General features: G+C 39.6%; 1 protein-coding gene across 1 annotated transcript; it reads left to right on the forward strand.

Moving 5' to 3' along the window:
- Window positions 1–3,980: 3,980 nt before the first annotated feature.
- Window positions 3,981–12,020, forward strand: CCK (cholecystokinin). The gene is made up of 3 exons (XM_060783423.2): window positions 3,981–4,154; window positions 6,866–7,114; window positions 11,203–12,020. Exons 2-3 carry the CDS (start codon window positions 6,868–6,870, stop codon window positions 11,331–11,333), a joined length of 378 nt encoding a protein of 125 aa, XP_060639406.1. The 5' UTR covers window positions 3,981–4,154; window positions 6,866–6,867; the 3' UTR covers window positions 11,334–12,020.
- The last annotated feature ends 1,793 nt before the right edge of the window (window positions 12,021–13,813 follow it).

Below are 13,813 nucleotides of genomic sequence, written 5' to 3' on the forward strand. Positions count from 1 at the left end.
TACCTGGGTGCATCTGAATGAATGCAGTTCCAGGACTCAATACTATGGAATCCTGTGGTTGTTGTTTGGTGAGGCCCCAGCCCACTTTGGTAGAGAAGGCAAGAGATCCCATTAAACTACAATTCCCAATTGCCTGGGCGCATCTGAATGAATGCAGTTCCAGGGCTCAATACTATGGAATCCTGGGAGTTGTTGTTTGGTGAGGCCCCAGCCCACTTTGGTAGAGAAGGCAAGAGATCCTATAAAACTACAATTCCCAAGTGTCTGGGCGCATCTGAATGAATGCAGTTCGAGGGCTCAAAACTATGGAATCCTGGGAGTTGTTGTTTGATGAGGTTCCCAGCCCACTTTGATGGAGAAGGCAAGAGATCCCATAAAACTACAATTCCCAAGTGTCTAGGTGCATCTGAATGAATGCAGTTCCAGGGCTCAATACTATGGAATGCTGGGAGTTGTTGTTTGGTGAGGTTCCCAGCCCTCTTTGGTAGAGAAGGGAGAGATCCCATAAAACTACAACTCCCAAGTGCCTGGGCGTATCTGAACATATGCAGTTGGATACCACTTTAACGTCCACCGCTCAATACTATGGAATCCTGGGAGTTGTTTGGTGAGTCCACAGCCCACTTTGCTAGAGGAGACAAGAGATCACATAAAACTACAACTCCCAAGTGCCCTGGGTGCATCTGAATTATTACAGTGTATGCCGCTTTAACTTCTACTGCTCAATGCTATGGAATCCTGGGAGCTCTTGTTTGGTGAAGTTCTAGCCCACGTTGGTAGCAAAGGCAGTTTTTAGAGCAGTTGCCAAAGACCATCAGAAAGAATATATTTCTGATGGTCTTAGGAACCTCTTTGGCAGAGAAGGCCAAGGGGAGGGCTGTTTCTGAGACTCCAAGCGGGGAGAGGAGAGCAGGTGTGCTTGGCGCATGGTAGCATGGAGCACATGCGCGGGTGAGGGAGAACATGCGGGGCTGGAGGGAGGGAAGTTTAGCTCAATTCCATTATTTGTGGGGTTCAGAATGCTCTTTGATTATAGGTGAACTATAAATCCCAGTAATTACAGCTCCAAAATGTCAAGGTCTATTTTCCTCAAACTCCACCATTGTTCACATTTGGGCATATTGAGTATTCGTGCCAAGTTTGGTCCAAATCTGTCATTGTTTGAGTCCACAGTGCTCTCTGGAAGCAGGTGAACTACAATTCCAAAACTCAAGGCCAATGCTCACCAAACTCTTCCAATATTTTTTGTTGGTTGTGGGAGTTCTGTGTGCCAAGTTTGGTTCAATTCCATCATTGGTGGAGTTCAGAATGCTCTTTGATTGTAGGTGAACAATAAATCCCCACAACTACAACTCCCAAATGACAAAATCAATCCTCCCCAACCCCACCAGTATTCAGATTTGGGCATATCGGGTATTTGTGCAAAATTTGGTCCAGTGAATGAAAATACATCATGCATACTAGATATTGATATTACAATTCATAACAGTAGCAAAATCACGGTTATGAAGTAGCAATGAAAATACTTTTATGGTGAGGGGACACCACAACATGAGGAACTGTATTTAGAGGTCATGGCATTAGGAAGGTGGGCATCAAAGGACTCCCAGGAACTTGCATACAAACTTCTTGGAAAACACATACAAACATACATACAAGCAAACATATTTTCACTTTTATTGTAAACTCGCCATCTCCTGCCACACGTTGCTGTGGCCCACATGAGGGTTCTGTGTGGGGGGTTTGGCCAAGTTCTATCGTTGGTGGAATTCAGAATGCTCTTTGATTGTAGGTGAACTATAAATCCCAGCAACTACAACTCCCGAATGTCAAGATTCTATTTTCCCCAAACTCTACCAGTGTTCACATTTGGGCATATTGAGTATTTGTGTAGAGTTTGGTCCAGATCCATCATTGTTTGAGTCCACAGTGATCTTTGGATATAGGTGAACTACAACTCCAAAACCAAAGGACACTGCCCACCAAACCCTTCCAGTATTTTCTGTTTGTCATGGGAGAACTGTGTGCCAAGTTTGGTTCAATTCCATCGTTGGTGGGGTTCAGAATGCTCTTTGATTGTAGGTGAACTATAAATCCCAGCAACTACAACTCCCAAATGACAAAATCAACTTTTTTGAGTGAAGGACATACATTGGGTTGTTAGGTGTCTTGTGTCCAAATTTGGTGTCAATTTGTCCAGCGGATTTCGAGTTCTGTTAATACCTCAAACAAACATTACATTTTTATATAGATAGATAGATAGATAGATAGATAGATAGATAGATATAGACGTAGACGTAGACTTAGATGTAGGCGTAGATGTAGAAGAGGCGGGGGATACGCTGTTTTTTCCTCCCAATCTGGGGCAGGATAACATGTTCTCTTTAATAGGTAACATTCTGTTTCATTTCACTGGGCTATGCTTCCATCTATGATAACCCATTTCAATTTATTGTTAAGCTGTCATATATGCAGAAGGCATTGGTTACATTACCTGAACTCAGTTTTTTCGTCATTGTTGATGATTAAACTTCTCTTCAAGCAGGTACACTCAAAAATGTTTGATCCCTTGTTGTGGATTGAGACAAAGTTAGTTGCACATGAAGCCACCAGAAATAAAATTAAATAATGTTCAACTTGTTCTGGATTCAGTGCACATATGGATGGCAGCTAGGAAGTCCATCATGTCGCATGTAGCAGAAATGGGGCAGAAGAGTCAAAGCAGCTGTGCGCCTGCAAGGAATGATGTTTAGTTTGATGGAACTGTTTGATGCATCCCTGAGCCCCCGGTGAAACAATGGGTTAAGCCCTTGTGCCGGCAGGACTGAAGACCAACAGGTCAGAGTTTTGAATCTGGGCAGAGTGAAGATGAGCTCCCTCTGTCAGCTCCAGCTCCCCATGTGGGGACACTAAGGAAGCCTCTCCCAAGGATGGTAAAACTTCAAAAACATCCCAACGTCCTCTGGGCAACCTCCTTGCAGACGGCCAATTCTCTCACACCAGAAGCAACTTGCAATTTCTCAAGTCGCTCCTGACACACACAAAAAACAAAACAAAACAAAAACAAAAACCTAGTAGGTTTTCAAGATTGAGAAGAGAATCAAATGCTGGTCCTCAGCGTTATAGTCCAATTCTCAAATCACTACACAGTATTGGTTCCCATACCAGTCTATATTTACAGTGTAATTTTATGTTTGCCTGTTTAGAAGTAAAGGGTTCTGTACTCAGGGGTCTAGAATCAGTTTCTGGAATATCTGACATAGTTTTCAACAGTCATCATCATCATTAATACAAATTAATATTGTACTACCAACTGCTCCAATACACCTTTAAAATGATAATGCATACCTAATTGTATTCCCATTGGGTATTTGGGAGAAGAATATCCAGTGCTTCATAAGTTTGCTGTGTGCCTGCAAGGAATGATGTTTAGTTTGATGGAACTGACATTGCATAGAGTGCATCCCTGAGCCCCCGGTGGCACAATGGGTTAAGCCCTTGTGCCGGCAGGACTGAAGACTGACTGACAGGTCAGAGTTTCGAATCCAGGGAGAGTGAAGATGAGCTCCCTCTGTCAGCTCCAGCTCCACATGTGGGGACATGAACGAAATCTCCCACAAGGATGGTAAAACATCAAAAACATCCCAGCGTCCCCTGGGCTACATCCTTGCAGACAGCCAATTTTCTCACTCCAGACACAACTTGCAGTTTCTCAAATCGCTCCTGACACAAAAAGAATATCCCTTCATTGGCTAACCAAAAGAAAATCTGACTGTTCAGGGAAGATAAGAAATAACTTTCAGGACATTCATTTGGGAGGCTCAGCGCTGTTTAGTTTTAGTTACGGGACAGGAAGAATTGTCAGGGAAACACCGACAGGATTAAACTCCAGGAGTCCTGTCTTTTCTTTAGGATGCTTTCATCTCTCCAAGCCCCCTCGCATCCTCCCCTCCCCATATGCTTCGCTGCTTTGCTCCATCCATGCAGCGAAGCATGTGGTGCTCCCACAGTTGCGTCAGATCTGTGCAAACAAACTACGTTCTTCCCATTGTTGAACCAGACTATTTAAGAGGCAGAGCAGAAGGGCTCAGCCACCACCTCAAGGCTGCCTCTTCTCTCTGGTGTACAGCAGGAATCTGCACCTCATTCCAAAGGTAAGATACCATAACAAACTTCTAAGTTTCATTAGAGCTGGCTGGGTGGTGAAAAACCAAAGGCAGAAGTAATTTTCTTATTTTTCAAAGTGAACATTTATCTTGGACTACACTGATAAATTGGAAAAATATAGACAGCTACAACCTGCAGAAACGTACAAGGCAGCTCTAGGAGTATATTGTTATTTGTGTGTTGTGCTTGCAACTTTTCTGAATCTTTTGCTAATGTGGATGATGTTGGTTAACAGAATCCTGTTTCACAAGACTGGATGTTTAACTTGTTCTTTTTTAGCCAGAACTTTTGCTGTGTGAATTTGTCTCCGCTGTGCTAAAAGACAAAGATACTTTTGCATAAAGAACAGAAATATGGGATGTTTGTTTTTTTTCCCCCTGAAACTCCAGTCCTAAAAGTATTGAGAGCAAGTGTTATTTTATTTCAATCCAACATGCAATGCAGTCGTATATATGTCTACTTAAAAGTAAGACACCTTGAGTTTAAAGGTAAATGTGTATAGTTTATAGTTTTAATGGATTAGGTGATAGGTGTCTAGGAAACTGTAGTCTTTTTATCCTTTTACATTCCTACTTCTGATTTGTTAATTGGTACAGGGAAACTAGATGCAGGATGATGTTTTGACTCATTTTTATTCCCCGTACAACCAACCTAGCTTTAGAGTTTCAAAAAAAGGTGTTATGTATGTACTGTGTAGTATGTGTAATACTTAAGGAGGTTTATGTTTTTAGCACGCAGTACAGAATTCGGCATGATTGAGCCAACTTTTCTTGCTGTGTAGGATACATGTTAAACTCTTCTGCTAAAATATGTGGTACATGCACACCCTTAGTTGAGGATGGCTCTTCTTCTGATTTCTGTGTGTAAAATGGGATAGTAGTGTTGGAATTCAACCCCACACTGCCCAAGTCTCAAGTTCTTAATGAGGAACAAGTTGGTTAGAATAGGCTAAGTGTTTCATTTCCCCCATGTCTCCTGTTTGACAGATAGGAATGTATCTATTTCTTCTCTCCTCTCTGTTTCTGCTCTTATTCTGATTGTTTGTGTAGATTGGATACTTTTCTACTGCAAATCTTTTTAAATCTGACTTTTGGGGGGGGGGGTTACATCTGAGTATGTGCTGTGTGCTTTGAGATCTCTCTCTGTGTGCGTGTCAGATACATGTAGTGATTGGTGTTTTTTCCCCCTCTCTTTGAAAGAGATGGGTGTTAGATCCAGTTCTTTACTAAGAAATGCAGTTATTGTTTATTATTGTAAACAAACCTTTTGTGATTTTTAAGATTGGACTCTACATCTTTGCCTGCCTAAGCTCTAAATTCTTTACACTCATAACCAACGGCACTTCATGCTCTGCTCACTAATGAGCTGAATGCTCAACTTTTAAGTATCCTGTTTGATTTTTTGGATGCTCTGCTATATTTTCAGGTAGTTTTATCTAACAACTACAATATATGAAGTGTGATTATTTCATAAATGTGTCAAATCATAGAATCAGTACAACTCTCTCTCTCTCTCTCTCCCTCTCTCTCTTTCTCACACACACACATTTCTAGTCATACTGTTTTCCTCTCTAAATCAAAGCATCTTCACAAATGGCAGATATCTATCTCCATCTATATCTATCTATTTTGAAGGAATGCATATGAAACTACCTAAGGTTACTTAGGATGGTGAAATCCCTTTCTTGCAGATCAGAACTTTCATTCACTCTTTATTCATAACCAAATCAGTGTAGCATTTTTCTCTCAAGAGAATCAAATCATTTCAATTTTATTCCAATTTGCATTGGTTACCCCAGAGAAATTAACACCATGATATGATCTGGGGGCATTGCATATCAATTTGGTCTACATTGAAATAATCTGAGAATGAAGTCGACCCTATTAGTTTTTCTAGAATTTGGAAAAGCTGCACAGTGAAAAATAACAACTGCAAAAACACTGATGTAAAGCTTTCACCAACTTTCCCCCCAAAAAGCGAACAGATCATACTTATAAAAGGGCAAAATTAGCCCTCCTTCCATCACTCCATATACTGAATTCTGCATAGCCTAAAAATCCAAGCCAAAAAAAATGCCATGAAGTACTTCACTTCAAAACAATATCACAGAAAGATGTAAGTTTTCCACAAAACAGAATTCCCATAGATTGATTTTCTGTGATTAGCAATTTCAGCCACTGATCTGTATGTGATACTTCTGAAGTCTTGAGATAGATAGATAGATAGATAGATAGAGAGAGAGAGAGAGAGAGAGAGAGATAGAGAGATAGAGAGATAGAGATAGAGAGAGAGATATATATTCATGTTTGGAAACAACTGACATTTAGAACTCTTGTTTTGGCAATACCTTCAATGGACTAAAAGGGAAAGATTGAAAAGACATGTGTAACCTTTCAAGATCTTCAGATCCCTTCATTAGATAAGATGTTTTCAAATCTAACCAAGAGAAGAAATGTATGGAAAGCCTTGGTCTTCAAGCCACTTGTTGTCTTAAGACTTGCAGGCTCCCAGTGGGGTTTATTTGGTGATGTAATAGAGTAGTTTTCACCCAAAGCATCTCTAGGCTGCTGGAGAAATGGCCATCAACAATAAGGTTTAAACCTTGATTTTGTAAGCACATTTCTTGTAAATTCAAAGCTGTCTCCCTCCATCTATCCACTCAGGATTTTCATCATGTTTTCTCCTCTTTTCTCTTTAGCTATGTATAGTGGGATTTGCCTCTTTCTCCTCCTGGCTGTGCTGTCCATGAGCTCCTCAGGACAGCAGACATCGGGCTCCCACAATGGCAATCCTGTGGCCACCGATCTTGAGCAGAATTTGCTGGAAAACCACCGGCACATCCGTAACCCAGATGCAGAGAAAACTATCCGGCAGGTTGATGGCAGCGTGGACCAGAAAGCCAACATGGTAGCTCTTTTAGCCAAATACCTCCAGCAAGCCCGAAGAGGTAAATACTTTGATACATGTTCTAAGTGTATCTAAGCAAAGATATTTCAGTAATTTCCCATCTACCTGCACAACCTCACTTCCACACACATTGGTTGTTGTTATCTGCCATCAAGCCAATTCCTAAGGCAAATCTTTCATGGGGATTTCTTGGCAAGATTTATTCAGAGGCCTTCTTCTGAGGCTGAGAGAGTGTGACTTGTCCAAGGTCACCCAGTGAGTTTGCATGGCTTAGCAGGGATTTGAACCCTGTACTCCAGACATCCAATGCTCAAATCACTACTACACTATGCTGACTCTCTCTACATAGATGTATTAAGAAGAGAAGGCATGTAACTAATGCCTCCCCAGATCCAGGTATTATGAGGACCTTCAAAGACTCTTTCTGGATTCCATTTTATATAGTGATGACCAGAATTATCTACATTATAAGTCATGACCTATATAGAAAAGACAAGTGGTGCCTGCTATCTTCTTTGTCACTGAGGTGATGCATCCACTATGGGGTTTATTCCAAATGCGAAAGGTGGTATCACAACTTTAAACTTCAGACAAACATTCAGAGCTTGGAACTCTGAAACATTCAACATTCGGAATCACCAGCTGTAAATGACCTATTGTTACTCAAAATACTTTTTAAAATACCTCAACATATGATTTAAACATATTTACGAACTGTCCAAATATCTAAGGACAGGTAAAAGTGGGACTAGTTCTTTCTTGCCATTTAGGAGACGGTTGAGTAACAGCTATTCCTTTTATGAACTAATGCTCCCTTGCAATATAATTAATTCCGCTATTAAGATGAGATCATCAAATGCACATTTTGGTGTGCATTTTGGTGTTGTTTTAATGGAATCTAAATGAAGCCCTTGTGACGATTAAATGATTACTTAGTACGGGCTCCAGAGTTGTAAAGGAGGCTTATAGTGCAATCCAATTTAAGTTCCCAAGGAGTTCAGAAGGGCTTACAACTGGCTAATCGGCTATAGGATTATAGAGTCAAGAGCTGTAGTATTTTACTCACAGGAGAAGAAAAATAAGCATGAAAATAAGCTCTTATTGTTAGATTGAGTGTTCCATTACATCTCTTCGGGAATAGATGCAAGAATGTGAATTATAACCTAATGGGCTACAAAAGCTTTTCACCTACAGCAAAATCTATTGTGGTTCACCAACAATGTTGCAGAAGAGCCAGGGCTTGCATGGTAGAGCACTAGGGCATTTTGATTAGCAGGAATAATGATGGCATCTCTCTCTACCCTCTGTTCACATATAGCTTCAAATTTCATAGTAGTTACGGCATGGAGCAAGATAGGTTATCTCCTAGCAAGGATGTTATGAGCTATCCTAGTTGTAATACAAAATATTTGGGAGTGCTTTGTGTCTTGAACTAAAAAATCAAGACCCACTAGCTTTACAAAATAGATGAAAATCACATGAATTGTTTTGTTGATAGGGATCGAAGCAGCTTCCTGTAGTTTGGGACTTTCCTTCAGGGCAAGGGTATATTGCTATGGGGACAATTGTATACAACTACATCACTGCTGCACTAGGTTGGAGATAAAGCAAAGTAGTTCAGAATATCCTTTGTAGTAATCAGGTCTTTGCAACTATTGATTGAAATTTTAGTTAAAGGAGTTCAGGTAGGATGTATGAAAGAAATGGTACTCAAGGGCTCAAGTGACCATTCATACTGAAATGTCCCTTTTGAGTCTATAGGTTGAGTATATCAGAAATCAGTTTAGGATAATAAATCAGATGTGGGAAATGTCACATCTTGGGAATAAGTTTGAATCTCTAGGAAAATAGGATAAATTTGTCCCTCTGAAGTTCTCCAGAGGGCTACATCCCTTTTTCCATGAAATAATTTTCAATTTGCCTTTTTAAAATGTATGTAATTTGAACATATATATACTGGCTGCTGGTGACCAGGCTCCAAGGCTAGCTTTAAGGGAGCTGTCCAAGGTACTGAAACTCATCCTCAAATTAAGTTTAGCAATTTAGTATCTTTAAGATATTGTATCCAAAATCTGGAATCACAACCCCAATGACATGGAAACCACTGGCTGCTACTGCATTTAGGCATTAACATTTCATCGGTAAGTCATAGCCTTCTATGTGTGCACATTCAAGTTGCATGTTGACCTATGGCAACCCTATGAAATTCATGTGGTTTTCTTAGGCAAGGAATTCTTAAGTTAGTTTTATCAGTTCCTTTCTTTGAAATATAGCCTACATATCTGTTATTCATTAGTGAATGAATGTTTGGTCCATTAATTCTTCTAAGTTTATATAAGTATAACATATACATTCTGATTTACTCCAGTAATCATCGGATGGCAAGTAAAAATACTATCACTTTGTCTATTTTCACAGCAGCCCTGTCAGTTGAGTCATATTAAAGGGCAATGACTTGCCCAAAACAACACATTAAATTTCATGGGAGAAAAGACACTCGTCTTTAGTTTGGTTGCAGAAATATTTCTACAATATTGGTGTATCTCTGCACTTCCTAGTGTCACAGTAGTCGGTAGGAATACAGTGGAAAACCACTGAAGCAGTAGAACTAAAATTCATTATAGATATGATAGTATGACAGTCCCCTCTGCCTTATTTATTATTTTATTTATTTTCTTCATTTCTACTCCGCCTTTCTTGACCCAGGAGGGGATTCAAGGCAGCTTACAAATCCTTCAAACATTCAATGCCACACAAGTAAACAATAAAACAAATCTTATAAAAATATAAACAATCTAAGCATATAAGCAATTAAAACACATAACAATCTAACAAACAGATTAAAACCACATATAAAACACCAAGTCATGCCTTGGCCAGGATTCTGTGTTACCAATGCCACAACAGGCACAAATTAATATCTCATGTGAGGTTTAGCCTACGAACATCAACTAGCCAGGGATAAAGTAAAGCATATCTGCATTTAGAGGTTCAGTGACTACTAATTACTCGATTATGTTGTCAACAACAGTTCAGTAGTAACAGAATGGTGGAATTCTGAGGAAGGGGAGTAGGTTTCAGGTATGAAAGATCTAGTTTTTTAAAGCTTAGAATCACACACTTGACACTAGTTATAAAGTAGTGGCTCAACCATGTAGTTAGATTAAGGACAGGAAAATGTACATATACAGAACCCAGTTCACAAATCCTTTTACTCAGAAATTCTAGTTTCCCACCTTAATTATTATTAATTTTGTTTTTTCCTAGTTCCTTTTTTATAATAAGTAAGATTTTATTTACATACAATAACAACTTACAGTGTAAACAAAACACAAAACAGTGAACATTTTACAAACATATAGCTATTATTTATTTTGTTAACTTCATTTCTACCCATCATTCTCGACCCAAGAGGGGACTCAAGGTGGCTTACAAATCCGGTAAAAATTCAATGCCACACAGGTAAACAATAAAACATATCTCACAAAAATATAAACAATCTAAGCACATAAGCAATTAAAACTAAGAACAATCTATTAAACAGACTAAACCCACATATGTGCTGTTTTTGGCAAGGGAGAAGGAATATTTCGTAGTTATTGCTTCTTGGAGTCAGAAACACTTTTTGGTTTCTAGCAAACACCTAGAGAACTACCAATAAAATCTGTCTACTGTCTACATACCATTCTGGCAGGAGTATCAAAATCACCTTTATTTTCTTTCCATATTGCAAGGCCACTTTATTCCTGCATAGGAATTCACACACATTTTACATGTATTCTTCTGAGTGTACACATTTATTTATGGACTTTAACTAATGTCCTTAACGCCATCCATTGATCAATGTGCATTTTGTGCATTTTATGCATTTTTAGCATTTTGCATTTTAAAATGTGCAAGTGTTCTGTGCATACTAAAGTTCTCCAAAACTACTTTTCTTAAGATCAGGGATCTTGAAAAGGAAGTCCTTAAGTTGTGTGTGCCTACTCAGGTGTCTCTACACTCCATGATATACTGGTGGATTGAGTTCTCCCACAACGTTTCTATCCTCCATTTTAAAGTGTTTGTTGCTATCTCTGTTCTGCAAAATCATTTATTTACGTTTGTACAACTTCCTTTCTTTTAAAGGTTCTACTGGAAAGGCCTCTGTGATGGGATTACAGAATTTCGACCCTACACACAGGATAAAAGACAGGGATTACATGGGCTGGATGGATTTTGGACGTCGCAGTGCAGAAGAATATGAGTACACTTCTTAAATATGAGTACACACTGTGCTTAAAAGAAATTCAAATCGAAGTCCCATTTCTGTACAGAAAAGAAATTGTCATCCTTTTCAAATCAGTGTTTAAGAAAACATGTACTTGATGTAAATTTGTCTGTATAACTATACAATGCAATATATATTATATAAAACATATGCAGAATTTTCAAGAAAAAAATCTTTCTCATTTAATTTCTTACAATTTAGTGTAGAGACATATTAAAAGTATTTCACTCATCCCTCGGTTGTTTTGTGACCACAAATGTTGCTGAATATCACAATCTATTGCCAAAGGAAAATGCTTTCAAGTTTACCATATGCTATGTACTAACTGAAAAACTTTCAAAGGAGAGTGTTCTATCTATCTCACTATCAATCTGTTCTGCACAATTTTCAGCAATGGTTTGGATCCAGAATTAGGTGTACCTTCTATAGACTCACTGCTAACCTAAGCCTAATTAATTTTACTATGGAGTATGACTAAGTTTGGATCCAACCCAATCCATATAAATATCAACATGGTAGAAAAGCTTTCCTATGAAAAGCATTTTCATGGTTACCATTTTAAAAATTCAAGTCAGACAAATCAATGGTACATATGAGGAAGTTGTTTTCTTTTGTAAAATAAATGTGAAAATTCTGCTGAAATTATGAATCCTAGAATAAACAAAACATTCCTTGCTTTGTGGTGACTTATACATTTGTTTTGTATGACAAGATAAATTTCTCCCCACCATTGACCCCCCACAGATCCTAGAGCTAGAGATGCATTCCAGGGTTGGTTAGCGCGAAGGTCAAAAGTTGGGACCAAAATGCTACAATATTTTGGTTTAAAGTTATTTTGTTTTTGCTTCTGTATGCCTTCAAGTCATTCTGACTTAAGGTAACTGTAAAGCAAATCTATCCATGAGATTTTTTTTTTGTTTAGAAAAAGCTTGCCTTTGCCTTACTTTGAGGCTGAGAGAATATGACTTGTCCAAGGTCACCCAGTTAATTTCTATAGCTGAGTGGGGAGTCAACCCTGGTGTCCAGAGTCATATCACTGCACTACCAGTAAATAAATCTTAGGAGATGTGTTTACACTTTTTTAAAGCTGGGAAGAAGCTAGGAAACTAACAGAAGATGAAATCATGGGGGCGGGGGGAGAGAATGTGATCAACTGGGAAACCTTTAGAGGAGAATAGCAAGATATACATTAAATAAATAAAGCCCAAAGGGCCAGTTTGAACCCCAAGGCTCAAGGTTCTTGATTTCTGTGCTAGAATGTGGGGTTACTTGCTATGGCTGGCGCAAAAGGGAGCAAGGTGCAAGCCACATGTGGTCTCTGGGGCTCTTTTGGTGGTGACTAGCATTCAAAAAAGATTTTAAAAAGTTTTCAAGGAAGGATATTTGCTCCCCTAAATACCCTCAAATATTCAGGGGTGACACCTTACTCCAAAACTCCAGATGATTTCTCCCAGTGGTTTCATGTATATGTTAAACAGCATGGGGAACAAAATGGAACCCAGAGGAACTCCAAAAGTCAATGGTCAGGGGATCGAACAGAAGTGCCCCAGCACCACCTTCTGGGTACAGCCTACCAGGAAGGACTGGAGCCACTGTAATACAGTGTCTCCCAGTTTAATCCCAGGAAGATGACCCAGAAGGATACCATGGTTGATGGTATCAAAAGCCACTGAGAGATCCAGGATAATCAACAGGGACACACTCCCTCTGTCTAGTTTTCTGCAGAGGTCATCCACCAAGGTGAACAAAGCTGTCTCTGTTCCACAACCAGGTCTGAAATCAGATTGAAATGGATCTAGATAATCCATTTCATCAGGAAATCCCTGAAGTTGGGAGGCCACCACACACTCCAAAACCTTGCTCAGAAAGGGAAGGTTGGACACTGACCATTATAGAGGGGTTCTGGAATGGTTTTTTAAATACAAGTCTCACTACTGCCTCCTTTAGGTAAGTTGGAACTTTGCCTCGTTCTAAGGAGGCATTGACCACCGCCTTCACCACCTCTGCCATTCCACCTCTGGCCTGTTTGATCAGCCAGGAAGGACAAGGATCTAGAATACATGTGGTAGTTCTCACCTCTCCAAGGATCCTGCCCACATCCTCAGGCTGGACAAATTGAAAGGTATCCATCAACACTGGACAAGCAGGAGCCAAAATTACATCCATTGGAACTGTATCCATAACACCAAGCCAGAACAGATCTGAGCTACTCTATCTGCAAAGTGCCTTGCAAATTCCTCACAGCAGGCACCTGAATGGTCAGGTGTTTCTCCTTAAAGACCAATATGTAATAGCCCTCTGACCACTCAAAACAGCTTAGCTAGGTGGTTCCTTGCAGATGCAATGGTGGCAGCCAGAAATTATTTTTCTGCTGCTTGCATTGCTGCGGAGTAGGTTTTCATACTCAGTCAGATTCGCTTTGAGTTCTCCACCAACGTCGCTCTAGTCTTCATCTCACTTGCTTCATTA

The sequence above is a fragment of the Anolis sagrei genome, chromosome 6 (assembly GCF_037176765.1).
Source record: "Anolis sagrei isolate rAnoSag1 chromosome 6, rAnoSag1.mat, whole genome shotgun sequence".
Taxonomy (NCBI): Eukaryota; Metazoa; Chordata; class Lepidosauria; order Squamata; family Dactyloidae; genus Anolis; species Anolis sagrei.